This window comes from Penicillium bovifimosum, assembly GCF_028826915.1.
Source record: "Penicillium bovifimosum strain IBT 22155 chromosome Unknown utg000006l_segment0_segment0, whole genome shotgun sequence".
Taxonomy (NCBI): Eukaryota; Fungi; Ascomycota; class Eurotiomycetes; order Eurotiales; family Aspergillaceae; genus Penicillium; species Penicillium bovifimosum.
Window position 1 is genome coordinate 1,335,701 of NW_026622715.1, and position 24,757 is coordinate 1,360,457.

Sequence of the window (24,757 nt, forward strand, 5' to 3'; positions counted from 1 at the left end):
TGTAGACTGAAGAAGAAACATAGATCACATAGATTCGCGCAAGGAGTTGGGCATATTATACTACACAGTACATAGTACATACCCCTTTTGAGATGTCTCAGTTTGGTGAAGAAATCAAAGCTTTCCACTTGAACTAAATGATCCAATGATCCCATGAGAAAGTACGGAGTAGTCCAATCACAATCCCCCTAACTATTGTCTCTATTCAGCCGAACCGTCTCCACTTTGGCCATCATCAGTCATCACTCTCATAGCGCCTTGGCATTTTCTCTTCCCCTCTGATTCAGGAGATTAAGACATTAAGACCATCAAGATCCACTTCCATCTCCTTGAAAATCCTCATTGACGCCGTCTGACACTCCGATTATCTTTTTCCCTCCTAGACATCAACCCCAGTCTACCATATTCCAACTCAGGTCACAATCAGACATCAAAAACCCACCACTCCACCTTCCCATCCGAGATCGACTGCACATCACCAGACCAACACCAACCCCTGTCGCACATCGCAAATACCAAAACGCGCTCGGCGCAATACACTTTTCAACCAGAAATATATGCAATGACACCACCACCACCCCATACAAACAGCACGCAATATACCCAACCACCAGAATGCTACGCCGCACGCAACTCCTTCCCCGCCCTCGCCTCCAACATAGAATTCTACAACCAGGTCCCGCTGTACCAGGACCATGATAAACGGGACATGAAGGACGTGCTGCAATCTTGCTGTGGGAGTTCGGTCTGGGTATCCGAGGATCCGGATCCATGTTCTGTTGTCTGTCATTCCGGGTCGTCGAAGGAGGCAAAGAGGGTTATGTATTGTCTCAATAAGGAGGGGATTGTGTATGGGAGTCAGACGGAGAAGGTTTCTGGTGGGAATAGGGTTAGGGTCCGGGGGAGTTTGTGGGGGATTGGACTTGTTGGGTTGGTGGTTTTTGGGATGATTGTTTGACCTACGCAGTAGGTGTTGTTTGTTGTTGTTTAGTTTGTGATACCCATTTTTGCGATCATGTTTGAGATATACTATATGCATACTATGCTGTTTTGAGTTCAGGGTTCTGTGGTAGATGTAGGATATGTGAATGCCTCGGAGATATCAAGTCACGCCCTCATTCCTCAAGATCAGCCGCATTCTTTTCGTCACGGCGGTTCGGTCCGAGGGCTCTTGGAAGGTTTATATGAGGGTCTAGTTAGTATGACTGCTCTTATCCCGTTCACGCCTGTTCTGACATGAACGGTCACAATGGAGTTAGCCCAACTAGGTACCGTTACGGCGAAAATGAACATAATTAAATCAGGGGGCTTCGAATAGGTTGGACTTCCTATATTCATCGTGGCATGTGGAACGCCGATGGAGACAAGACAGGACTGTCTGTTACCATATGGACCTCAAGCCGGTCAATATCCTGGCCTTGGGCGGGTGTACCACTTCTTTTACAAATACATTGTTCGGTCCAGTGTCGACCAAGGATCCATCTAGTGGCTAAACTATGGCACGACAAACTGATGAAGAAAACCATGGAGGCAGTGGAGCCGCGACTCGGCCCGCGAGGAAGGGGAAGCACTGAAATCGATGCTGGATTTTCTCAATAATAGATTCTTCCACCAGAACGAGCCTGATCTAGGCAGCGCACCGCAGGTGAGAGCATCGATGTGCGCAGTCCATGAGCACCGTCCAATATCATAGGTTGCATGCTTTATGGCATTACTTTCCGAGGCTCATTCCATTCGTCGTAGGTAAGTACTAAGTTCACAGGTTCCTAGATTCCCGCCAAGGTTTATATAGGTTTGACTTCACCGCATCACCTGGAAAGATCTTGGTAGAAAGTTTAAGCCCCTCTTCGGAGTATATAAAAGTTAATAGTTACGAATCCCGGCCGCCACTGAATTTAACCGATTTGGTAACACAGAATGCACCCGAATACTACCGGAGCAGCCCATAGAACAACCACGGAATACCTCCGACCCCACGTTATCCCCACCATCGGGGTACGTTGGGGACTTGGGGTATTCATCCCACCTGCAACATAATAACTTCCAGACAGCTCATCCCCATCATCACTCTCTCCCCATACCTCAACACCCAAACACACACAGAAACCAACCCTTCCAATCCAACTACCTCAAAATGGACTCCGTCAAGAACAAAGTCTACGCCGTAACCGGCCTCGCCGGGATAGGCCTAGCCGTAGCCCGCCAACTGCACACCCAAGGCGCCCACCTCGCCCTCGCAGACCTAAGCCCCAAAGTCCTTGAAACAGCCTTGCAAACAATCCAAGCCGACTCCAGCACCGCATCAACCTCAACAATCACCACAACGGTCCTCGACATCGGCAATGTCTCAGCTGTAAACGACTGGATTGCCGCCACAGTCTCGCACTTCGGCCGTCTGGACGGCGCGGCCAATATGGCCGGCACGATTGGCAAGGTGCACGGCACGGGCAAATTCGTCGACCAGGATGATGCGGAGTGGGATATGTTGATGCGGGTGAATGTTACGGGGCTTATGTATTGTTTGCGGGCGCAGCTGAGGGCGATTGCGCAGAGTGCGCCTGGTGGGAGGGGGAGTATTGTTAATGCGTCGAGTATTCAGGGGTTAATGGGGTTTGCGTTGCATGCGGCTTATTCGACGACTAAGCATGCTGTTTCTGGGTTGACGAAGTCGGTTGCCAAGGAAGTTGGGCCGGAAATTAGGGTTAATGCGGTTGCGCCGTGAGTGTTCCTTTCTGGTTTGTTTTGGGTTGGTTGGGTTTATATTAACAGTTTGTTTAGTGGGAGTATTCAGACGCCGTTGCTTGATTTGGCGAAGGATATTCAGGGAGGGATGGATGCGCCACCGGCTGCTATTGGGCGTGTTGGGACAGCGGAGGAGGTTGCACAGACGGTTGTATTTTTGCTTAGTGATGCTGCGTCGTATACGACTGGGCAGATTGTCAGTGTGGATGGTGGATGGGATTGAACGAGTTTATTTGGGGTTCGAGGACGTCAGGGCAATAAGTACAGTTTCATGGCAAGTTATGCCGTTGACCATGCATCCAATATGAACTCGATGGGTCGAAGTATATGCTCGCTACCTAGATGCAAGTCTAAATACAGAGGAGCCAGTATAACACCGTCGCCATGATAAATACGCAGAGAAACCACGAGAATAAGATGCAGGACAGGACCGCTGCTATAACCACATGGATAGCCATAACCCTACAAAGTCAGCATAAGACAGGCATGAGTCGACGGGCTGGGATGTTCCACTCTAACCAAAAAAGATCGTCGAATAGCTCCGGACAGGTAACGCGTGAGTCGAGGCTGCACTGGTGGTGGTAGGATCCTGCCCTCCAACAGGCACTGGCCAGCCATCCTCATAATCCAAATAGTTCCAACCGAGTTGAGCTTGCTGCGAGGACAGTTAGTTCCAATCCAAACCCCCAAACCTTGGCAACAGCATGCAACCAGAGAGACTCACCCCATTCTTGAATCCCACAGAGGTATTCAAATAATGATAATAGAGAACATCCAACCCTTCACTCCCATTCAAAACCCCAAGCCCACCAGGAGCATAGACAACCCCATGGTTCGACCCATAAACCACCGTCCCACCCCCGTCAATCAATGACGTCCCCTTCCGATCAACAAACGGCCCCCGAACACTCTTCGACCTCCCAACCCGAATACTATACTCCTTTCCAGGCGCGGGAAACCCCTTCTGGAAATGGCAACACTTCCCATGACTAAACCAAAGGTAATAAAACCCGCTCCTGTAACTCATCCAAGCCCCTTCAATAGGCTTACGCTTCTCCTTCGGAATGAAAGCCAACTGCACCGCGTCTGGCTTACCCGCATCTTCAACAGAAACCATCTCATCTGCCAACGGGACCTGCCAGATCCCTTGCCAGAAGCTGCCATAATTGAGATAGGCCTGTCCGGAATCCTCGTCAAAAACAACAGACGCATCAATGGCATTCGTGACCGTGTACGGATACACATCCGACCCGGGGCCTGTGCCTGTATTAATGACTGCCCCGTGGTCAGTCCAAGGGGTGCCGTCAATTACTGGCGTTGTTGCGACGCCGATTGAGCTGTTGCGGGAGCCCTGCGCGCTGAGCGTGTAGTAGCAGTAGAAGAGGCCGTTTTTGTGAATTGTTGTAGGGGCCCAGGGACGGGAGCGGTTGCCTTGATGGATTACACTGTCTGAGTCCAGGACGGTGCCGAGTTCTGTCCAGGGACCTGTGATGTTGGCGGACTTGTAGATTGGGACGTGGATTCCGCCTTTGAAGAGGTAGTAGTTGGAGTCGTGGTAGAGTATGTTTGGGTCGTGGACTGGGAGGTTGCCTGGGTTTGGAAGGGGATAGTTGTTGGTTGTTTTGTAGATTTGGGAGGGTCTGTCACTCTGTGCTGGTGATGGAAGGGCGGAGACTAGTGGGACTGTGATTGCGGAGATCACTGAAAGGAGGATGGGGAGGTGCATTGTGGTGAATATGTACATGGGAGTATAACGGGGCTTGGGGTTTGGCGGGATGAGGGTTGTAAGGGGAATTATTGGCGTGGATAGCTGGGGGACTGGGAAATTTATCAAGTTGTGGTATACATGGAATGGAATCACTCTTAGACTTCAGTCCTTAGGTATAGCAGATACTGCGTTGAGAAGGATAAGAGTCAAAGAGGCGGAGATATGGTGGTCATGGAGAATTGAAGCGAGGGAGAAACACATGGTTTATATGCAAGTGGCAAGGGCAAAAAGAAAGAACAAAGAAAACGTAGTTACTGTAGCCCTCGAACTCCTAATGTGGCAGAGCGGCTGTGCCATGATCGCCGCTAAATAAAGCCAAGTCTTTTAGGGGGCTTGGAGTTGCTATTTTGGTTTGACAGGTACCTACAGGTACTTGGCTGCACGGCTGTTATTGGCGGGGGATAGCGGTACCCTCAGGTACTAGACCCGCAGTGGGGGGCCTAAGGTAAGGTAAGCTTATGGGGCTGAAATCTTTATTTGCTCTTAGCCTCCTAGAGCCAGTGATATGTTATGAGGCTGCTCTGTTATGCTTTGGAGCATCCTATGAGACCTTCTACGGGACCTCTACATATGTGCTCATTGGTTCACATACCCAGGACTGCTAGTGCAATGGATACCAACATTCCACGCGACGAGGCAAGGCTCTACAACGCATAGCCCGGCCCCAAACTAGAGAAAAATAATTTCTGAGTACGTAGCACTGCCGTGACCCCACTCGGCGCCTGCATTGGCGCTATATGGAAGCAAGGACGCAATCCAGGCTCTGTGCGCGCACATCATTCGTTCGTCTTTTGTCCGAAATCTGATATCCCTTGCATTGTGCTCTGATATCTCCGGTCATAACCTCATAGTGGACCCCGACCAGGAGTGAAGCCACAACGTATGTTGTACAACCTAGTAAAAGGTCATATATCATGGGCCGGGGAATCCGGTTTCATAGGTAGGTAGGTGAGAAAGGTAATATGTTGGACACAGATACAGCCCGGTTCTCCCTACTCTTCGCAACGATCGGCCTAGGTTCTATTCCCGTCATTATCATATTCACGATTTAAATGGTGCTAGATCTAGGTACCATACCTTTGTGAGGTCATGGTATGTACTCAGTCATGAACGAGGCGTTATATACAATCGAAATGGCAGTGCGAAAACCGAGATCACACGGATATCGTACACGGCATATAGGAAATCCAAGCAAGATCAATTCACGCTGCTCAGCAGGGAAATGTCACGCTTGTCAAATCTTCCCAATTGAAGATTTCCAAGAAAGGATCGAACTCTTGAACCTGCTAGGAAAAGGAGTTAGCGCAAGACCGTATAAATGAAAAGAAGATAAAGTGTTCGACTCACTGTCGCACCGGGCTGGGGCGGCGGGAGCATCCCATTGCGATCAAATTCAATGGGCTGAGGAATCATTGCGGGAACCGCCTTGAATATAGCCAGTTGGTTGGACTTAAAATCACCGAGCCCCCGCTCGTCGAGATGATCGCAGTTTGCATGCCGTGAGAAAAGCACCTGTGCAAAGGACAGAATTCGCTCGACAACCTGCTGTTTGTACACGATTGCCTGATCTGGCCAGAGTCGGGCCTTGACTAATGCGACGATTGTCGAGAGGAAATAATAGTCCTTCGCACCCTTGGTGAACAAGAGAGAGCGTTCCTCGAGCGCGACCAGGGCTGTCTCCACGAGTGATAAGAGCGATTCGGGGATACCGGGTATATTATGGAGAAGGAAAGTAGATGAGACAGGATGGCAGGGCGCACGTGCTAAAGTATTGATGAGTATGGCATCCTGGGACCAAGACCTGACTGGAGGGGAAACTCACTCGTATTCGATTTTGTGGTGTGTAGCAACTGGCAGATGGTTATGTAGGCATGCAGAGTCCATTCCCCAAGCATACACAGCGATAGTGGTCGCGAAATCTCGCGGACTTGTCGCTGAATTGACAATATCCTGATCGCTGAATCCATACGAGAACGTGCGGAGGGAGCAAAGAGTGCTTCTCGCCGTGCTTCGATGGCAAAGGGGGTGTGTATGGACAATAGAGATTGGGAAATCTTGGTCTCAATCAAAGATTTCCACAGAATGACCTTCTGTTCGCTGGCGACGTTGCTGGGATCTGGGGTCACCCAAGCAGGAATCCAAGAAAGGTGCCGGCTGAGCTCCCCGTCTAAACGCTGAATATCCTCATATCGACAAGTGATTTGTGGAGAGTGCATCAGAGAACATGCTTGTAGGCGGAGGGGTAGCGAGCGACTCAGAACAGACTGGAACGACGAGTCGGTAACTTCCCCCAGTGGTCGGTTTTCGGGTACGTCAGTGGAATTCTCGTGGATCTCGTCGTCGTAGATGTTGGACCCCGGAGACGCGTCATAATCAAAACTCTGTACCGATGGCGGCATTCCGCGGTCCAGGGCAACTTGAAGATCCAATTCCACTATGGTTATCCATATCCGCCGCCGCATCTCTTTGTTGAACGTGGATATGCGCGCATACCGGCTTGGGTCGCGATGGTACCCTGCCATCATGGCTTGCTTGACCAAATTACTCGTGGAAAGCCAAGCTTGGCTGCGTTTCATTCCGTGCGAGTTGTGCGCTAAGATCAACAGGATAGAGAGTCGCAATGATGTGATTTCTGGACGCTTGGTGTGGAGGTTCTCAATCCACTTGCCTGCATGCATGGTCCACTCAATTGCAGTCTGGCACTTGAGCTCGCCAATGCTTTTTGACTGCAGACTAGCAAAGTCCGCAAAGTTCCAGGCACAGGCAAGAACAAGCAGCACCTGAGCTGCAAAGGCAGCAGAGATGGAGTCTGGGCTGCCACGCATCGCCCAAAATTGGTCAAGTTCTCGTAAGAAGGATGGAACATGAAGGATCCGGTGCGTCGATTCCACATATGTCAAATACAAGCCAACCAGCTCATCAACAACACCGCGCGAGGGTAGCATGCTAATAAGTGAGGCCGTCGTAGGATCAGGGATGGTTTGACTGAGCACCTTATGCTTGAATAGCCCGCGCTTAACCCTTCTTAGATCAGGTTGAAGATTTGTAAGTACGGGAGTAGAGTGCTTGATCTCCTCGGCAAAAGATCTAATGTCCGGAAACTACACCGATGTCAGTCAAAAGCCCGTATATTACTGCTGTTGGCAATGAAAAGGGCAGCACACCTGTGCTACAAGATTGGCAAAGATGCCTGATCCGCTGAAGCGCGTTTTTGTCTCATGGCCTCTCATCATGATTCGTGGAGAAATCCCAAGCTGGTCCGCGGGTGACAACGGTTCCTCTTCATCGTCACAATGCTCATCGTCGACCTGCGACGGTACTTGTGAACGTTGCTCCGGCGCCGGCGCCGGGCGCTTGGGTCGCTGTAAAAGGTCCGCGTTCACATACGGCTCCTGGTTAACAGCCGCTTTAGGAGCACCGAGAACAGTTTCCAAGAAACAGTCCTTTCGCTCTCTATCATGTGGTCGGCCTCTATAGGGCGGCGCAAGAGCATTCCCCGCAAGCCCATGATAATCATGATGCATTGGACCCCCGGCCATTGTTAGGCGAGGCTCACTCATTTGGAAAGGCTCTGTCCGAGTTGACCCCGTGGCTATCCCCGAGTCTGAGGGCGTGCCAACTGGTGTATGGTCAATTCTGGGCAATGGTACAGCGGAGCTTCGGTCAGATGCAAATGTAGTAGTAGAGACAGTGGTAGGCTGCTGCCATAAAAAGCCATCCTCATATGTGCATTTGCTCGGAGTTCTGCTCTTCTGACACCGGCTGCAAGTGGGATACTCGCGATCGCATCGCAATTTACGCGTGCGACATTGGGTGCAGGCCATTGTGCGGCGGCGACGCTTGCGCACCCTCTCGGCCTGGGCATTGCCTTGAACATCCATTGCGGATGTTGGGAGCAAAGCTCGGCGTATACTTTGGGAGAGATCTTAAGCCCGAGATGTTTGGGAAATCTCGTGGGGGAGTGGAAAAGCGTTCCAGGGCTCTTGCTCCGGCTTAAACTTACGTGGTCCCGCTCTGGTCCCAATGCGGAAAGTGCGCCCGACCTGGCGCTTTTTACTTTTTATTTTATTTTTTATTCGCAATTTCAGTTTGGTAATTTGTGTATTTTTCATTTTCACTGTTTCTGGCTCTCAAGTTTCAACCCTACTGATCACTCAATTCACCAGAAATATGGGGATACACTTCACATTATGCAGGGTAGTCTCACCTCCGCATTGGTGGTTCTTATTTTCTGTCGCTCCTCCCGCCAAGAGAATCAGCCCATCCACGTGATTGGAGACTCGACAGAGACTACAAGCCCTCAGGACGGGCAACTGCACCCCCTGGCGATCTTTCGATATTGAAGGATTCGCGGGCAATCACCGTGTTGGTCTGGCCCGAGATCAAAAATAGGCAGCGCTAGCGCTGCTAGAGTCAAGGTCGCCACGGATCAATCGACGTCTTACGCAGTACATCATCCAGGGACCACTCTCTTAATGAGCTGGACGTGCTCGTACGAGTCATACAGCACACAATTGTTGGTTCCAATGGATCTACCTGTCGTTTCCCTGAGGTAGTGAGTTGATCTTGCCTCGAGGTCCAGATCAGATTGTTCCTTCGAGGGTCTCTCGGGGGAGGCTATTGACTACCAAGCAGGTGGCCGCGGAAGGAGAGAGGAAGGGGAAACACGATCCATGAAAGTAACATAGAGCAGGGTCCATAAGTTATACCCTACGGCCTAGGTACGGTCTAGCGAACAAAGCCTCAGTCTGGAAACAAGCATAAGGTTAAACTGATTTAGACATACACAAACAGGGGTTTATGTACGGAGTAGGGTATGCTAATAAATACCAGTCCACGTTAAGAAACGGACATGGAGGCTGCCTTGTAGGTGGTTTCAAGGTTGCATTGATAACAGTCAGCTTTCTCACTCGGATCGGGGTCGCAGGCTCGCAGCTGCATCTCGGAGATGTGTCTCGGAGATAGGTAATGCATCAGAGCGGGAGCCTGAGCCTCACTGACAAATGCCCCATCACGCCTAATCTCACCGTCTTCCCCCACAACATCTCAAAACCTCATATTTCCATCGTACTAATCTACAACCACCCGCAGCCATGCTGCGCTCTTTGCTTTCCTTCGGCCGCACAGACTCCACCGGCCCCACGGCCCACACCAAGTACATCTTCCCCAGGGTAGATCCCAAAGAGGATGGCCCTGATTGTCTGAAAGATTGTGCCGACTGCACCCTTCAATTCCCATCCAAGGTGAAAGTCGAGACCTCAAGACCTCTCTATGGTCTGGTAAAGGAATTTCATTCCCACGTCCTAGTGGCAACTGGCCAGTCCGACTGGAAAGAAAGAAAGGTGGAAAAACAGGCCGGAAGTCTGATGGAAGCATTCCATGAGACGAAATCGGAGCATGGCGTAGGCTCTACAGTCATAATCTTGTCTCATTATCTGTCTAAACTAACCCCGTATCCAGCGCATCATGGTCTCGGCATCGAGTCTCAACGCTCCGAATCAGTCACCCACAGAAGCTAGTTCCAACGAAGCTACAACTGTGCTGATTCTTCCGGCATTCACCTTCGTCGACTCCGTCAAGTACGCAGATGTTCCAGACGTGGTGGCCCGATATATCGACCATCCCATCGGCCCGGGAAAAGGCAACAGTGCCTCGACCACCACTTCTGGCATAAGCAGTCGACCCTGTGAACTCGACTATGTAATCTTACTATGCTCCCATCGACATCGCGATGCCCGCTGCGGTATGACGGCTCCGTTGATCAAGCGTGAGCTGGAGCGCCATCTCCGTCCACTGGGACTGGATCGGGATTCGGATGACTCGCGACCTGGCGGCGTGGGAATCTCCTACGTGTCGCATGTTGGTGGACACAAGTTCTCTGCTAATGTTCTTGTCTATCGCAAAAAGGATCAGCAGATGATTTGGCTTGCGCGTGTTCGTCCTGAGCATTGCGAGGGTATTGTCAAGTATACCGTTCTGCAAGGGAAGGTAGTGCACCCCGAGTCTCAGCTGAAGGGTGGATTTGATAGGGTGCGTGAATTGACCAGCTGGTAAAGGGAAGACCATCCTGTCATTCTGCAAGCCTTGGGATTTCGGTTTAATGGTGATGTTTTCAAAGCGAAATCAATGGGGAAGCAAATGGCTTGTATAAAGGATGGTTTCATTTGGCTACCTCGATACCTAACATAAACCTAGGTCAAGATTCAGAACGAACAAACCAAAGCTTCTCTTCGGGCTTCATGGTAGACTCCAAATGAAGTCCGACTTTAGACACGACTCCCGCGGGGTTGATGTAAAATTCCACGGTGAACGGCGGCATCAAGGTGTGTCCCTCGCTAAGGAGGCTGCCCACGAAGAACTCTCCGCTCACATGTTGAAGGGACAAATCACACGGGATTGCCCGATCCCACAAATTAGCAATAAGCCCATCATCGCCAATCTTGAAAGTGACAGTCACATTCGTGAGGTGTTCGTATGTCCCAGTATACCTGGACAAATGCAAGGCATGCGGGATCGGTGGATCAGGCAAACCTGCAGAGAACAACCGTTGCTTCACGGCCTTGATATCCTCAGTTTCCAGGCTCCTCTTCCAGCTGTCAGCCTGCCTTACGAGAGAAGCAGCTATTTTCTCCTGATACCCCTGGTCATTGGTCAGACCAAGGTACCTGTCCAAAAGATAAGTAACCACTCTGAACACCGCAAACCGAGCCGAAGACGAGTTTCCCATGACCACAATTCCGAATTTCTTCTCGGGAACAAACCCAACCCAGCTTGAATACCCAGGCCAGCCGCCAGAGTGACTGTACAGATGCTGGCCGCGGTAGTTATCCACCACCCATCCCAGCGCATACGCACGGTACGGAGAGGGCAAATCAACGTCACCAGTATGTAAAATAATTGTCCGCGGGACTGTCAGGCTGTCATGTCCTTTCAATGGCCCGTTCCGCTCAATGAACTCGCGCACCCAGCGGGCATAGTCGAGGACATTGCTAACGATAGCGCCAGCGCCGCTGTTGCCCTCCCAATCATGCTCCGGTCTTTCGACAAACCGGCCGCCATCTGCTGTAGAAATCCAGTCGTACGCTTGCACGTGCTCCGCAGTGCTTGTTGTGTCTGCCCTTGCTTCGCCGGGCGAGAAGTAGGTCTGCGCCATCCCGAGAGGGTCCCATATGCGATTCTTCATAAGGGCTCCCAGCCCTTCGCCGGTGCGCGTCTCCAATGCATGGGAGACGGCGAGGTACATGTTATTGCTGTAATGATATTTAGTGCGCAGTGGAGCAACGAGAGGCATGTATCGCATGGCGCGGACGAGAGAGGCGAGCGTGACGCCCTGCATTGGGAACAGGGCAAATTGCCAATTGTGGTGTGGCATGCCCGACCGATGCGACAGCGCATCTTCCAAGGTTATATTCTTTGTTGTGTAGTCATCCTCAAGAACGAAGTCTTCTGGAATCAAGGAGGACAAAGTGGTGTCCCAATCAATTGGGTCACTGGTCTTCTTGCTGTCTTGGATTACTATGGATGTAGCGGCACCAGTAAAAGCCTTGGTTGTGCTACACGTTGCGAATAATGCGTCGGTTGTCATAGCTCGTGCTGGTCGATTTCTGTTGCGATTTGGCAATTCCGCTTGTCCATATGCCTGTTGGGTCTGTGAGGATCCGATACCAGAGCGGGACTGATGACCATACATACATTGCTGTAAGTGTTGGAGCCATTGATAATGGCGATACTCAGACCAGGGACTTTCCATTTTTCAAGTTGCTCTTTCACGAGTTCATTGAACTCATCATCAAACGGAGATCGATCAGAAGACATGGTGGTTGGGCTGATCAGAATTCGGAGGCATTGTCATGATGATGAGGAAGGCCCCTACAGCGAGACTTTATCGCCTGTGTTCTGGCTAGGCAGGCTCATTCTGATTGATTTAGCCCCCACCTACGACGTGGCCCGCTACAGGCGTTGACACTCGGAGCTCCGTTAGCGTAAGCCGTGGCGTCTGGCCACGTCTGACTAGCCCCGTGTGTCCCGGGTCAGAATGACGCCGCTAGGCAACAGATATGCTGCCGATCTCACGTTGATGCAGGTAGGTGAGTCCTCGTTTGTATGCATAGACCTTTATATTCTGCTGTGTGTGGACTGGACGGCGAAAAGGCGAAGGTAAGGTACACGTGTGAGATAAAACAAGTCCGGGACAATATTGCCGAAAGGACAGAGAATAGGAAAGATGTTGAAAGCAAATTGATATAATAGGTATGGCCGCTATAACGCTGATCATAATGAATACAACTCGGAATTAAATCACCAGCACATGTTCGCCTAAAGTACTGAACATATCCCACCAACTCCCATCATGCCGAGGCGACCTCCACAGATCCTCTAGCGCTGAACGAACCAAGAGCACAGAATTGAAGCGCAAATATCGATAGATAGCATCGAACCTCTCCAGGACAAATTCCTGTTGGTCTTGCATGAATGTGTGGGCGCCCATGACGTACAAGGGAAATATTATACAGTTGTGGGCCTTCGAGCGAGGTGAGATGCCTTTGATACACTCCGCGCATGACTGAACGTGTTGTTGGACCAGGGAGTGTCTCGGTGGAAGACCACAGATTGCTCGGTATAGATAGATGAGGGCACTGTGTTGGAAAGCGCGCGTGAAGGAATCTGCTTGCATCTTTGGCTCGAGCGTTGATTCGTGTCCGGTATAGGTGGCGGGGTTGTTGAGGTGGTCGAGGTTGAGAACGAGGAAAGATGGCTGCAAAGACCGCTCAAAGGCCTGTACCACTTCCATTGAAAGTGGGAATTCTCCGATCTTTATTCGCTGGCGATAAACAGCCATCTCTGCCAGAATCCTGAACACCGATGCCAGCGTTGTGCCGTTATATGTTTCTTGATCCCACCAGACTGTGCCGTGCTCGATCCGTGTCCAGATTTCAGCGGGGAAGCAGGGAGACCGGTCATCCAGCAGAGCCTTTGTCAAGTCTGTAGATGCGAACTCTGATAGTAACATGGTGATGTCTTTTTTGCCCATCTCGATTAGAGCAGTGAATCCCCCTAGATGTTCGACAATCGCCTGAACGCCCACGTGGTGACTTGCTGTTGCTGCAGATTGGTGACCACATTCGATATACCCGTCCAGGAAATATAGTAAGAAGACTGCGACCAATAGAGGAGATAAGGACGATTGATTGGAGGTTTTCCGAAGCTGCTCCCGGACTGAGGCCAAGCAACTCGTTCGTTTATCAAACTGAGTGCAAACTGTGCTGCTCCCAGCCTCATCTCGCAGCGTGCGATGCGCCTCGGCTAGCTCACACACAACCAGCATTACTGGTTGACATTCCATGGCAAGTGATATAGGTGGTGGACATGGATGAACGGCAGTGGTGAAAAGAGGCCAAAGGGTGAATTGGAAGTATTCAAGAGCCCTGCGGTCCCCAACAGCCAAGGTCTTGTCCGTGAGTTGCATATTGAGGTTCATGTAGGGTGATTTCTGTACTTTTAAGCTTTGTTGTGCGGGTGTCTTTTTCCATCTGATCAGAAGCTTGTCGTAACAGCACTTGGCCCCTGATGAGACACATCTCTGGCAAGAGGGCTTCCCCAGATCGCACTTCACCCTGCGGTGCTTGCAGGGCCAGCATGATCCTTGTACCGTACGCTCACGTTTGGGGGGCATAGTTGTACAGATGTCATTGCGGTACAACCTGCATGAGGTTGAGTCACAAGAAGAGACTAAAGTCAAGTTGGGGAAGGTCGTGGCGAGGCCGCGAGTCCGACGAATAACCGAGAAAGCGGGGACGCTAAACTTATCTATGCGGGGGGAGTCACATGACCATAACATGTGAACCTATCACGTGCATCAAGGCGCATCTATCTTCGCATCTATGCTTCCTTGGCTCGATCAAACAATCTAATTGGGTTAACTAGCTCGGGCCTTATCTCCCATTCTCGGAGTTGCGCAGGACTTCCCCCGACCGGACACAAATTTCGTATAGTAAGCATAAACTGATAGACATACAAGTATCTTTCCCACAGGATTGAAGGAAACTATTCGATTAGCACGCCATTGGAAAAGTAAGTATAACCGGACACAGGAGTCTCGTAGAGACCATCCTTACCTACTGTCCACATAGCAAAGTTCGTCGCTCGCACGATCTTCATGGGGGGTCTCGTCGCTGCTTGCTTGGGAGCATTGTTGTTCCATTTCCCCGGGATTTGCTGTTTTTATGCAGTAGGTCGTGGGTAGGAAGGTAGAGCACCGCACCAACTGCTTGGGACTTCCAAGTCGCTTGCGCCGAGACTGGTTGAACCTGATGAGGCTCAACCGGCCATCGGACATTATTGGGCCATTGGCTGAACCCTAAATTCGGCCCGTATTTCGTCATGGGTCTCGAGTCTCGACTCTCGAACCAAGACTAAGACTGTCCAACAGTCCAAGTCTCCAAGACGCGGTGCACACACGTGATTTCCCAAAGCGTAATTCCAATACAAAAGGGAACCAGATCCACTCATCGCAAAAATGGGCCGGCAAAGAAAAGATGGGTAGCTCCTCTTTGATTACACTTTACAGGTCATCATTAGTGCAGGGGCGTATATACTAGCCAGATATTCTGATCTTGAAGTTCATTTGGGAGACTTCCTGGCTTCCAACCCTGACAGGTCCCGAAATTGTTTGTTAAGCTTTGCGGTGTGGCAGAATCGGACCGCCTACTACTTTTAGGTCAGTCTACGGTAATTAGTTCACGTCGCGTGACGCGTGCTGCGTGTCTATTGAAAGGCAGGTGAACATTTGCAGTTTCACTCTTCTCCTTCTGTGACTGTCAGCCAATGCACTTCAATGATGGCCGATATTGCTCAGACTTCCAGTGCTGAAGTTGCTGCCCAAGCTGTAAATCTTCGCGCAGAATTGAAGAATTGGGAGAAAGCCTTCGCGTTGGACAATGGGGGCCGGAAAGCTGGACGCAACGATATAAAACAAAATGCGGAAATCGGTTGGTTGGATCTGATATTGTACCGAGATGCTATGGCCTAGTAACTAATCAGGCGTTATTTAGCTGCCAAATACAAAGAATACGGCCGCCTAAAAGCCCTCGAAGCGTCCCTTAGCAGACATGAGACCAGTCGACAAGACGCATCTCAAAGTCACACCAAGAAGCGGAAGCATGCATCTCCCCCTGGTCGAGACAACGAATTTCTCCAAGCAACGCCCCGCAAATCAGCTAGAGGTCTCTTTGCGACTCCATCTACCAATCGCATTAAACACCACCCCGCACAACTTGATCCGTATGACTCGCCGTCGACCCTGCGTAGGCTTTTTAGCCCCAGTACCCACCGCCAAGGGCTACCAGAACCTTCACCGTTAAAGGCCGCAATTGGGCCTACTCCTCAGCGTGATGGAAAAACATTGGGTCTGTTCGATATGATATCCGAATCCGGGGGCAGCAGTGCAACTCCTTCTGTCAAGAGGCAAACGGATAAACTAGCAGCGGCGTTCCGCACTCCCTCCAAACGAAGACCTATAGAGGCAATCCCCGAGGCTCCGGAAGAAGAATCACTGCAGGAAACGCCGAGGCTTGCGCGAACACCTGCATCCGAGACTAAACAGTTCTATCTTGCGAATTTGTTCGCAACACCAACAACTATGCGCTATGCAGCCATGGTGGAAGCACAGGATGATGCAGATGCGCAACAGATAGATTTGCCGAACCTGACGTCAGAAATCTCCCCGCAAGCGGCGTTGTCTGGGACACCGTCTTTCCTCCGTCGCTCGAATCCCGGTCGATATCCAGCTTCTAGCGCGAACCCCGATGACCCTGGCTTCAGCCCTGTCGCTTCGCGCAAAGTCCAGAAATTCGCAAGCAAGGGACTATCGCATTTGGTGCAAGGTCTGCGAGACATGGAAGAGGAGCGTATGGAGGACGACTGGGAGGTGATGCGCGAGATGGAGGAAGCCGCTGAGGCCGAAGAAGCCGCCAGAAACCCAGTTGAGGAAGATCAGGGTGCGGACAAAAACCGGAAGTACAAAAAGAAGGGTCAAAAACGAACAACCCGAAGAGTGGTTATGAGGCCAGTTTTCCATAAGCCGAAGCCCGAGTCTAACCCAGATCCCCTGGCGGACGAGGACCTGGCAGAAGATGAGGACGAGGTGGTGGCAGTCCCAGAGACGCAGCAGGCACCTGCTGTCACTGATGGCTGGGACGATGTCCCGAGTGATATTGAGAGGGCGGAAGATGCCGCTTCGCAGCATACTATGTCAGAGCCTGACCTCGATACCGAGGCAGAGTTTGACCCGGACTCGGATGATGACCCTGAGTTCGGAGAAGGGCCAAAGCCTGTTGCCAAACCGAAGACCTTCTCAGAGAGAATCAAGGAAGCTGTGTCTTCTTCTGCTGCTGCGAAAACGAAGGAACAAGAGCCATTGGGCAAGCCTCTGAAGAAGCCGGAGGGTTCCGAAGCAAAGAAGTCCCGTCCTCGGAAGATCAAAGCCGAGGCTCATGCGAATTATCGATCGTTGAGTATTAACAGAGGAGGTGCTTCGCGTGGTAGAGGAGGGCGCTTCCGGCGGAGGTGAAGACCAGACAGCCCTGGTTGTCTTTGATGAAGTGACGACTGCATTTTACTTTTAATATTCAGCATAGCAAGGATATTCATAGCGATTCAATTTATACATGGTTTGATCATTGCTATTTGTCAATGTGTCTACATTCATCAAGTTCCATGTAAATGACATAAGTATACTGTCGGCGCCGTTCTAATCTGGCTGTTCTAGTAAGGACGATATCGCTGCTGTGCCTGCTGTAGCCGTCTAGAACGATCGAGCGCCTCTTGGGACCTGGACCGGTATTGTCCCCGGGACCGCTGTGGTCTACCGCGATTGTATACAGGAGTCGGTCTACGGTCCGGCCCATCAGAGTCCCTGTGCCCTCCCTCATATGTATGCCGCGGTGTATTGGAGTATTGGACATTACGATCCCAATCCTCCAATGAGTTATATGGACTCCTCAGCCATGCTTGCAATTCGTGAAGGAATAGACAAGCATGCTCTCGCCCAAGGAAATCACTCAACAGCTCCTCCGCCTGCCCAGCACTGCCTTTGAGATCGACCGTGCGCAAAATGGCTATGATATATTCCAGCAAAAATTCAGCGTTGTTTGCCCGGCGGCTCTCCAGCCGTTGAGGCCCAGGGCGTGAGACCTGAGGAGATGTGCTCTCGTCTTCCTCCGACCCCGGGTTCAGGAAAGAGAAGACTCGTAATTCGCGGCGGATCCACTTCCGAGCACGCGAAACAAGCCCCTCGTCGCGACCGAAGAGCTCTGGTGTCAATTCTCGATATTGTGATAGCCGATTTGATCCGACACGCATGGAGTAGGTCCGGTTGCGATAGACGTTGCGCCGGCGCTGGAGTGGATCATCTAGCTGCGGTCGCGGCGGTCGCGGCGGCTGCTGAGGACGTCGCCTTCCTCGCTGGCCATAGCGAGTTCCTGGTCGCGTCCGAGCTGTGGCTGTGGCTGGAGCTGTTGCTATTGTTTCGCTCCGGGGCGGGATCTTGTACAGCTTTGGCCCTTGCGAAGCGCTGAGATCATATTGCACGGCTGACAGGTCGACTTTGCCTGTTGTTTGTCAGTTTTGTGCACTCAATGCAGTGCAAATTATTTCCTCACATAGTGGGCATTTAGGCTGCTGCTCCAGCCAACTAACAAGGCAGAGGAAGTCGAAGTTCGCATGGTGGCATGGTTGTGCCACGCACGGTTCGGTGATGGTGTCTAGACAAATAACGCAAGCATTTGAGGCCTCTTTCTCCTCGGCAGCTACCTCTTCCAGAGTGCGCTGGAGGATTTCCTGTCGCAAATCGACATCATCCATACAGATAACATGTCGGGGGGAGGTTCCCGAGTCTGTGCGGAGTCTTGATGGTCGGGGCGGGCGGCAGAACCTCCGGGCCTCGTTTTCTCGGAGTTTCGTCACCGCGCTTGCCATCTCACCATTCTTTCCTCGGTCTTTCTTCGAATATGTGCAAATAGCATCTTTCTCTTTCAATCCTCATAGAATGCGCTCTGCTAAAGCAGTCGTTTCGGAGAATCTCGCGCGCTTTGGTTCTTCTGCCTTAAACATGCCCTACAGCACTGGCGGGATCCACGCCTCTCAGCGGCCGCCGCATACCATTACCTCTTTGCGGCGCTGGTCTGTCGCGAACAAGGAACTCCCAGGTAGAATCTCGCTTGTTGCTATGGCGCTTCCATGACAGTGTTGCTTACTTCTCAATCATCACCAGCTGTTTCCCATATCCGCGCAATCCACGTCTACGATTTCGACAATACCTGTGAGGATTTACAGTCTGGAGATGACCCGAAGCTTGGCCACTAACGTCAGCGCTTCTAGTATTCTTAAGTCCCCTACCGAATCCACAACTATGGCACGGGGCTTCTGTCGGGTTTCTCCAAACAAATGATGGGTTCGCCACTGGAGGATGGTGGCACGACCCCAATATCCTCGCGGCCACAGGAAGAGGCATAGAAAAAGAAGAGCCTCGCAAGTGGGAGGGCTGGTGGAATGAACACATTGTGCGACTTCCACTGTATATTGCGTGTTGGGGTTATAACTACTAACTTTGTCAAAGCTCCGTTTGGTTAGGAATAGCATGGAGCAGAAAGATGCGCTCACTGTCTTGCTGACCGGTCGAAGTGAAGCCGGCTTCGCGGAAATCATCAAGCGGATGATCGCGAGTCAGCAACTTGAATTTGACCTCATTGGCCTCAAGCCCGAAGTTGGCCCGAATGGTCAACGGTTTGCGACAACGATGAACTTCAAACAGGCCTTTCTTGAGGATCTTGTTCTGACTTACGCACAGGCTGAGGATATCCGCGTTTATGAGGACCGTCCTAAGCAGTAAGTATCATGAACGAGCGATTTGATTATCCTTGGCCCTAAAGAGATTAATGTGTTGCTAGTGTGAAAGGGTTCCGAGACTTCTTCGAGAGCCTGAACAGAGTTCTCCAGAACGATCCCACTTCCGAACGACTGCCCGTTCTCGCTGAAGTCATCCAGGTAACTGAGGGTTGCACATATCTTGACCCCGTAACTGAGACCGCCGAGGTGCAGCGTATGGTCAACGCCCACAACCTGGCACTGCGCAACCCGTCTCTAAATGTAACCAAGAGCCGATGTGGACGGATGTACCTCAAGCGGGTCATCTTCTACACGGGATACTTGGTTACTGCAGAGGTTTCGAACATCATGACGCAGAATCTGCTGCTTCCACTGCTGCCTCCAGGGCTTGCTGAATCAAATGACCTAAAGTACATGGCTAACAGTATTCTAATCACCCCACGCCCAGCACCCCGCTCAGTCATGGACAAGGTCGGAGGCATGGGCAAGAAAGTAAAGTGGCAGGTCACCGGAACTGGATGTCTGGACAACAAGATATGGGCCGCGCGCGTGGCTCCCATCCCCTCAACAGAACCTTATTACACAGAAAACCCACTACCTATTGTAGTATTGGCTGTTCGCAAAGGTGCCCGTCTCATCGATGCAGGAAGAATCCAGAACTGGCATCCCATCCCGGCAGACAAGGCCATGACCTTTGACACTGTGGTCGGTGAAAAGGTTGTCTTGCGGGTTGAGGACAGCGGGGAATTCCGTCGCGTCGAACCCCCTCCAAACAGGAGTCAAAAGAGACGTTACCAAATGGAAGACGAAAATGTTGTATGGCCACCCAGTCAGAATTCTAGCTTCGAAGGCCCAGCTCAGAGCCGTGACGGTTACCCTTCCGCACCGCGCGGCGGCGGCGAGGGTCGTCACCAACATGATGACGCTCCCCGAGGCAGAGGAGGCAATCGTGGTCGTGGTCGAGGTGCCGGACGCGGGCGTGGTAACAACGCCCGAGCCCGTGGTCGCGGTCGTGGTCGAGGTGAAAATTATTACCAGTACAGGTCACTGGATGATCAAGGTGGTGGTGGATTCGATAGTGCGAACGACGGAAGAGGTGGCCACAGTGGTGGTGGTGGTGGTGCAGGAAGAGGGGCTTACTCCATGGACTATTGATTTCCAAGCTGGGTTCGGCGTCTTCGGGCGGCATGTCTGTCTTCTAAAGCTGATACATATGATGGCCAGAATCTTCTGCATCTTTACGACTAGTCTTCCGGTGGGTTGGGCTTGCATCAGCAATGAATCGGCGCAGAGGGCCTCATATTTCGATACAGGCTTCTTGTCATACAGAGGTCAGGTGTACACTTGTTTCTCTAGCATCATCAGTTACTTGAGGTTCTCGATACATGTACTTTACGCGCATATTTTATAAGTTGTCAATCTCACCAGGATGCAGAAATACCTTCATCAAAGTAATTTGATCAGCAGAATCCTCACCCCTACTCAATGGTCTACAGATCCTCATATAGTGCCACCATTGGAGAAGATGGTCAACACATTTATAAACAGCCCGGATAGTCTCGAGGCATCCGATTCATCTTCCTTTCCGGGGCTATTCATGAATGCGGATTTCCATCGTCTTCCTTTTGACGTGGATCGTGGCATCGTGCTGTGCAACTGGGGCGTAGCTACCTTGGAGTAACCTTCATCCCCCCCGCAATATAGATGCGAGCAGCGGAGGTAATGGGACAAGAGTGAAGACCAAGCCATTGCACTCGAGACTGGTTAGCCCGGACAATTCTGGAGCTCTGAGGCTCTCCTCTTCGTGGCCTGATGCTTAGCGCGGATTTCTAACTTGTCAGAGTAATATTCAGCCTTTTGCGCCCTTGCTGGGATAATGTGCTCGTCAGGTTGACCCTTGCTGTAGGTTCGTTCAAGCCACTGATATAAGTAAGAATCCGTTCTCTTCTTCGCTGCTCTTGAACAAACCAGGAATCTAGTGGATTTGTATGGCGGAGATAGGCATTTGCATCATAATCTAGGCTGAGGGTCTTTTCTCTAGTTTGATATGCGAAATGGGGATTTGAGTATGGAATCGTGAATTGAACTCAACGATGATTGTCTCAAGGAATCCAGAGCTATGTACATTCATTCGTACAGCAAAAAGGAATGTTCAGATCGGTGAAATCTGAACATGCAGAAGTTCCAAAGCACAGTCTACTTTCATTTGAATGTTCACTTGTACTTAGATGATCTTGAACACGTTTCATGCCATGACCGTGTAGATGTTGGCTTCAACCTCAGGCATCTGGGCTGCAGCTATCTGCCCGAGCAGCAGCCGATCCACGGGTCATCCTCGATCTGATAGCTGGCACAACAGCTCATGAGGGGGCAGAGTAGTCGGCTCTCCCTGCCGGATTCCTCTTCTTGAAAAGGCGGGTAACTCACACGCTCCAGATGGGGGCGATGCGTGTTCTCCAAAAGCTCGGTACGATGCACCCGTGGTGTCTTACATATTGCGTGTAAGTTGCCTTCAATCCGTGATCGCATGGGTCTCATTAGTCATTATTTCCTGTGATCAAGCTGAAATCCGAAGCTGGTTGAAGCATGGCTGCTTGCAAGACCTGGCGATAGCTCCTCATAGATATGACGAGTTCGGGCCTGAAAGGTCTTTAACTGCTCGCTGCAAAACGTCTTTCCTGTTTTGATGGTCTTTTCCAGCTCCGCAGTCTTTTCCTGTGCCGGCTATCAGATCGAGGATGACCCGTGGGTCGAGTCATTGCGGGCACAGGAAAAGACTGCGGAGCTGGAAAAGACAATCGAAACAGGAAAGACATTTTGCAGCGAGCAGCTAAAGACCTTTCAGGCCCGAACTCGTCATATCTATGAGGAGCTATCGCCAGGTCTTGCAAGCAAGCCTGTAGGAACTTAAGGTCGCCGCTTTAGGACGCTTCGCCTCCGTCACCTTGGCGTCCAGCTGATCGTCGGGACCAGACGCATTGTAGATGCTCAACAGTGGATAGCCATTCCGGAGACAGTTCCACAACGTGACCGTGGACCAACGGTGCTCATGAGCAACCTTCGACGCTATCGGGAAGACGGAATAAGTATCGAGACCTCACAGATGGACTTAGATCCTACTTACTGTATAGAGCCTTCGACCTCTAGAAATCATCGCCACACATGCTGATAATCTCCTCATATGCCGGCGTAGCAGCCTGATCAACTACATTCCCCGATTGGGATTCGTGGACTTTCGCAAACCCAATGTAGTCGGGGCTGTCTTCGATTTGTGCGCGGGTTGAAGAGAAGTCGGGGTCGACGTATAACAGGTCCGCGATGGCGGAAGAACATGACCGTACGGCGAAGATCGGTCGAATCTTATCAAGCTCGTCCAATGTCAGGGCCAATGCCGCAGTTGTCTGTATCTTGTTGAGGCACGAACGGATAGGCCTTAATATGACCGGTAAACGTCAGTGTGGGAGGTATTGAAGTTCACTAAGTTCGAGACTCCGAGCAACTGGAGCTCTGTTCATCATTGATGATCGGAGAGGAAAGAGAGGAAAGAGAGGAAAGAGAGGAAAGAGACGAAAGAGAGGAAACGATGCCTCATCAGTCTCCGTGTCGTCTGCAGTGATCAGTATCAACTTTCGTCATGGAGATGGTCGGGGTGATGCATTTGAAGGAGATGAAGGAGATGAAGGGAACGAAAAGGGATGAAAAGGTGGGAAAGAGATGGCAGAGATGGCGGGCTTACCATGAGAGACGAGGCCTCGAGGCAGCGAGGCATCGAGGCAGCGAGGCAGCCTAGGGAAGGACGGGCTGGGTCTCCACATATCGTTGTTCTATTGTCTGTGTCTTGGGCCGAGGCGCCTCATTAACCGATTCCACACATCATCAATGAAGAAGCTCGTTTTGACAGGTATATTAGTTGATCTGGGCATGGAGGTTGATGGGGGATGGATTGAGAAAGGGGAAGATGAAGTGAGAGGGAGTGAGGGCACGACTAATCACGAGCATATGACAGCCTTAGGACGACATAAGCGCTTGCTATCTTGGACATGAATAGATCGTTTAAGGCGAGCGCATTGGAGGGTCGTGTCACATTGTGCTTTAGTTACGCTGCGTTGCGAGTCACACTTCACCACAATATTATGCGCATTAGACTTCATGGCTGGACAACCCACAGGTTCCTTTCCTCAAACGGTTGGTGTTCACCCATTTTGAATCCAGTATGTACTTACACAACACATGGGATTGTGTAGTGTCCCGGATCCATTTGACTGGTAGGTTTGCTAATCGATTGAGACCAACTACAAGAGCCATGCAATGGTTTTCGTCAACCATCAGTTATGACAAAGTGAAATGTGTACCGATGACTCCTGGGGTCCGCCTTTCTACTCACATCCATCTCAAAACCAAAGTAGAAGCTGAAAGATAGGTCAGCAGAGCACTGGGAGCAGCCGCAGCTATAATTTGCGGTCACTCGCTGCTTCAACGAAGTATTCGCATTACGCCTGCGCAGCATACTTCAGTTGCCCAGCGTTGGAAGATGAAGTACGACCACTCATGGTTCAAACATCGTGTAGAAGGTCTCTATGTCAAGAAACTTGGACCAAAGCGTGGAGGTGCTTATCTCCAAGCCGTTCAAGTGTGTCTGATGCTTCCAACTTCCTTGATCAACACAACCGATGACCGACCTTGGCCTTTGTGTTCCGCATATCTACCACTATCCAGTTATGATATGGCGTTTATGATTGTGTTGGTTTTTATGATCGTTGGGGATCGGAGTGGTTTGTGCAACTCTTCGTCTTTCCTGTCTTGATATATTTTATCATTATTAGGCATCACGAGAATGCATACATGACGAATCAAAGTTCTATTAACCTGTTGGAGCCTACCTCATATGAGAGCCCGGCCCATCACGTTTGTTGACCCGCGTTAGGAAAGCATTCCTAGTATTCTTTCCGTATGCAAGAACCCGCGGCCAACATGCGGGCTCTAGTACAAAGAGATTCTCAAAGAGTGGGAGCCTATCATGCAAACGGCAGGACCAATCGCATTTTTTTTACTCTGTGTGTTTTTTTCTACCCTTTGTGTGCAGTTTGATCTGCATCTCGTAAAGATATCTACAAAGGTGGCGGAGTCGAATGGGATGCAGCCCACTTAACAGCGAGGTGTAGAGTACTAGGACTTGGCGGCTCATAACTAGACCCTCAGAAGTCAAGTGGTATCAACAGGAGTCTTACCTCAGGAAGAGCAAGAGGGCTATGTAACATAGTACATTAACATTCATCAATCAACAATTCAACAAATCCTACATAAGTGCCCGGTCAGGGTCACACACGAAACAACCACTGCCACCAGCTCGGAGTCGGAGACCAT

The 24,757-nt window shown here is 50.9% G+C and overlaps 10 protein-coding genes across 10 annotated transcripts; 4 read left to right on the forward strand and 6 right to left on the reverse strand.

Moving 5' to 3' along the window:
* Window positions 1-2,134: 2,134 nt before the first annotated feature.
* On the forward strand, window positions 2,135-2,965 carry N7515_008150 (SDR family NAD(P)-dependent oxidoreductase; the record flags this gene model as incomplete). The annotated part of the gene is made up of 2 exons (XM_056668894.1): window positions 2,135-2,718; window positions 2,779-2,965. 2 exons carry the CDS (start codon window positions 2,135-2,137, stop codon window positions 2,963-2,965), a joined length of 771 nt encoding a protein of 256 aa, XP_056518724.1.
* A 291-nt stretch (window positions 2,966-3,256) lies between these two features.
* On the reverse strand, window positions 3,257-4,468 carry N7515_008151 (uncharacterized protein; the record flags this gene model as incomplete). Its single annotated transcript, XM_056668895.1, has 2 exons — window positions 3,257-3,397; window positions 3,467-4,468. 2 exons carry the CDS (start codon window positions 4,466-4,468, stop codon window positions 3,257-3,259), a joined length of 1,143 nt encoding a protein of 380 aa, XP_056518725.1.
* A 1,253-nt stretch (window positions 4,469-5,721) lies between these two features.
* Window positions 5,722-8,391, reverse strand: N7515_008152 (putative C6 transcription factor; the record flags this gene model as incomplete). The annotated part of the gene is made up of 4 exons (XM_056668896.1): window positions 5,722-5,796; window positions 5,858-6,273; window positions 6,333-7,611; window positions 7,675-8,391. 4 exons carry the CDS (start codon window positions 8,389-8,391, stop codon window positions 5,722-5,724), a joined length of 2,487 nt encoding a protein of 828 aa, XP_056518726.1.
* A 1,212-nt stretch (window positions 8,392-9,603) lies between these two features.
* On the forward strand, window positions 9,604-10,564 carry N7515_008153 (sucrase/ferredoxin-like domain-containing protein; the record flags this gene model as incomplete). Its single annotated transcript, XM_056668897.1, has 2 exons — window positions 9,604-9,912; window positions 9,971-10,564. 2 exons carry the CDS (start codon window positions 9,604-9,606, stop codon window positions 10,562-10,564), a joined length of 903 nt encoding a protein of 300 aa, XP_056518727.1.
* Window positions 10,565-10,706: 142 nt separating this feature from the next.
* N7515_008154 (Peptidase S12 Pab87-related C-terminal) lies at window positions 10,707-12,325 on the reverse strand (the record flags this gene model as incomplete). The annotated part of the gene is given in 2 exon segments (XM_056668898.1): window positions 10,707-12,185; window positions 12,203-12,325. The coding sequence occupies 2 exon segments, from the start codon at window positions 12,323-12,325 to the stop codon at window positions 10,707-10,709; spliced, it is 1,602 nt and encodes a 533-aa protein (XP_056518728.1).
* Window positions 12,326-12,803: 478 nt separating this feature from the next.
* On the reverse strand, window positions 12,804-13,976 carry N7515_008155 (uncharacterized protein; the record flags this gene model as incomplete). Its single annotated transcript, XM_056668899.1, has 1 exon — window positions 12,804-13,976. The coding sequence occupies one exon, from the start codon at window positions 13,974-13,976 to the stop codon at window positions 12,804-12,806; it is 1,173 nt and encodes a 390-aa protein (XP_056518729.1).
* A 466-nt stretch (window positions 13,977-14,442) lies between these two features.
* N7515_008156 (uncharacterized protein) lies at window positions 14,443-14,846 on the reverse strand (the record flags this gene model as incomplete). Its single annotated transcript, XM_056668900.1, has 2 exons — window positions 14,443-14,512; window positions 14,626-14,846. 2 exons carry the CDS (start codon window positions 14,844-14,846, stop codon window positions 14,443-14,445), a joined length of 291 nt encoding a protein of 96 aa, XP_056518730.1.
* Window positions 14,847-15,347: 501 nt separating this feature from the next.
* sld2 lies at window positions 15,348-17,078 on the forward strand (the record flags this gene model as incomplete). The annotated part of the gene is made up of 2 exons (XM_056668901.1): window positions 15,348-15,498; window positions 15,562-17,078. The coding sequence occupies 2 exons, from the start codon at window positions 15,348-15,350 to the stop codon at window positions 17,076-17,078; spliced, it is 1,668 nt and encodes a 555-aa protein (XP_056518731.1).
* A 194-nt stretch (window positions 17,079-17,272) lies between these two features.
* On the reverse strand, window positions 17,273-18,370 carry N7515_008158 (RING finger domain protein; the record flags this gene model as incomplete). The annotated part of the gene is made up of 2 exons (XM_056668902.1): window positions 17,273-18,117; window positions 18,169-18,370. The coding sequence occupies 2 exons, from the start codon at window positions 18,368-18,370 to the stop codon at window positions 17,273-17,275; spliced, it is 1,047 nt and encodes a 348-aa protein (XP_056518732.1).
* A 184-nt stretch (window positions 18,371-18,554) lies between these two features.
* On the forward strand, window positions 18,555-20,548 carry N7515_008159 (rRNA 2'-O-methyltransferase fibrillarin-like protein; the record flags this gene model as incomplete). The annotated part of the gene is made up of 5 exons (XM_056668903.1): window positions 18,555-18,714; window positions 18,780-18,827; window positions 18,887-19,068; window positions 19,125-19,393; window positions 19,456-20,548. 5 exons carry the CDS (start codon window positions 18,555-18,557, stop codon window positions 20,546-20,548), a joined length of 1,752 nt encoding a protein of 583 aa, XP_056518733.1.
* Between the last annotated feature and the right edge of the window lie 4,209 nt (window positions 20,549-24,757).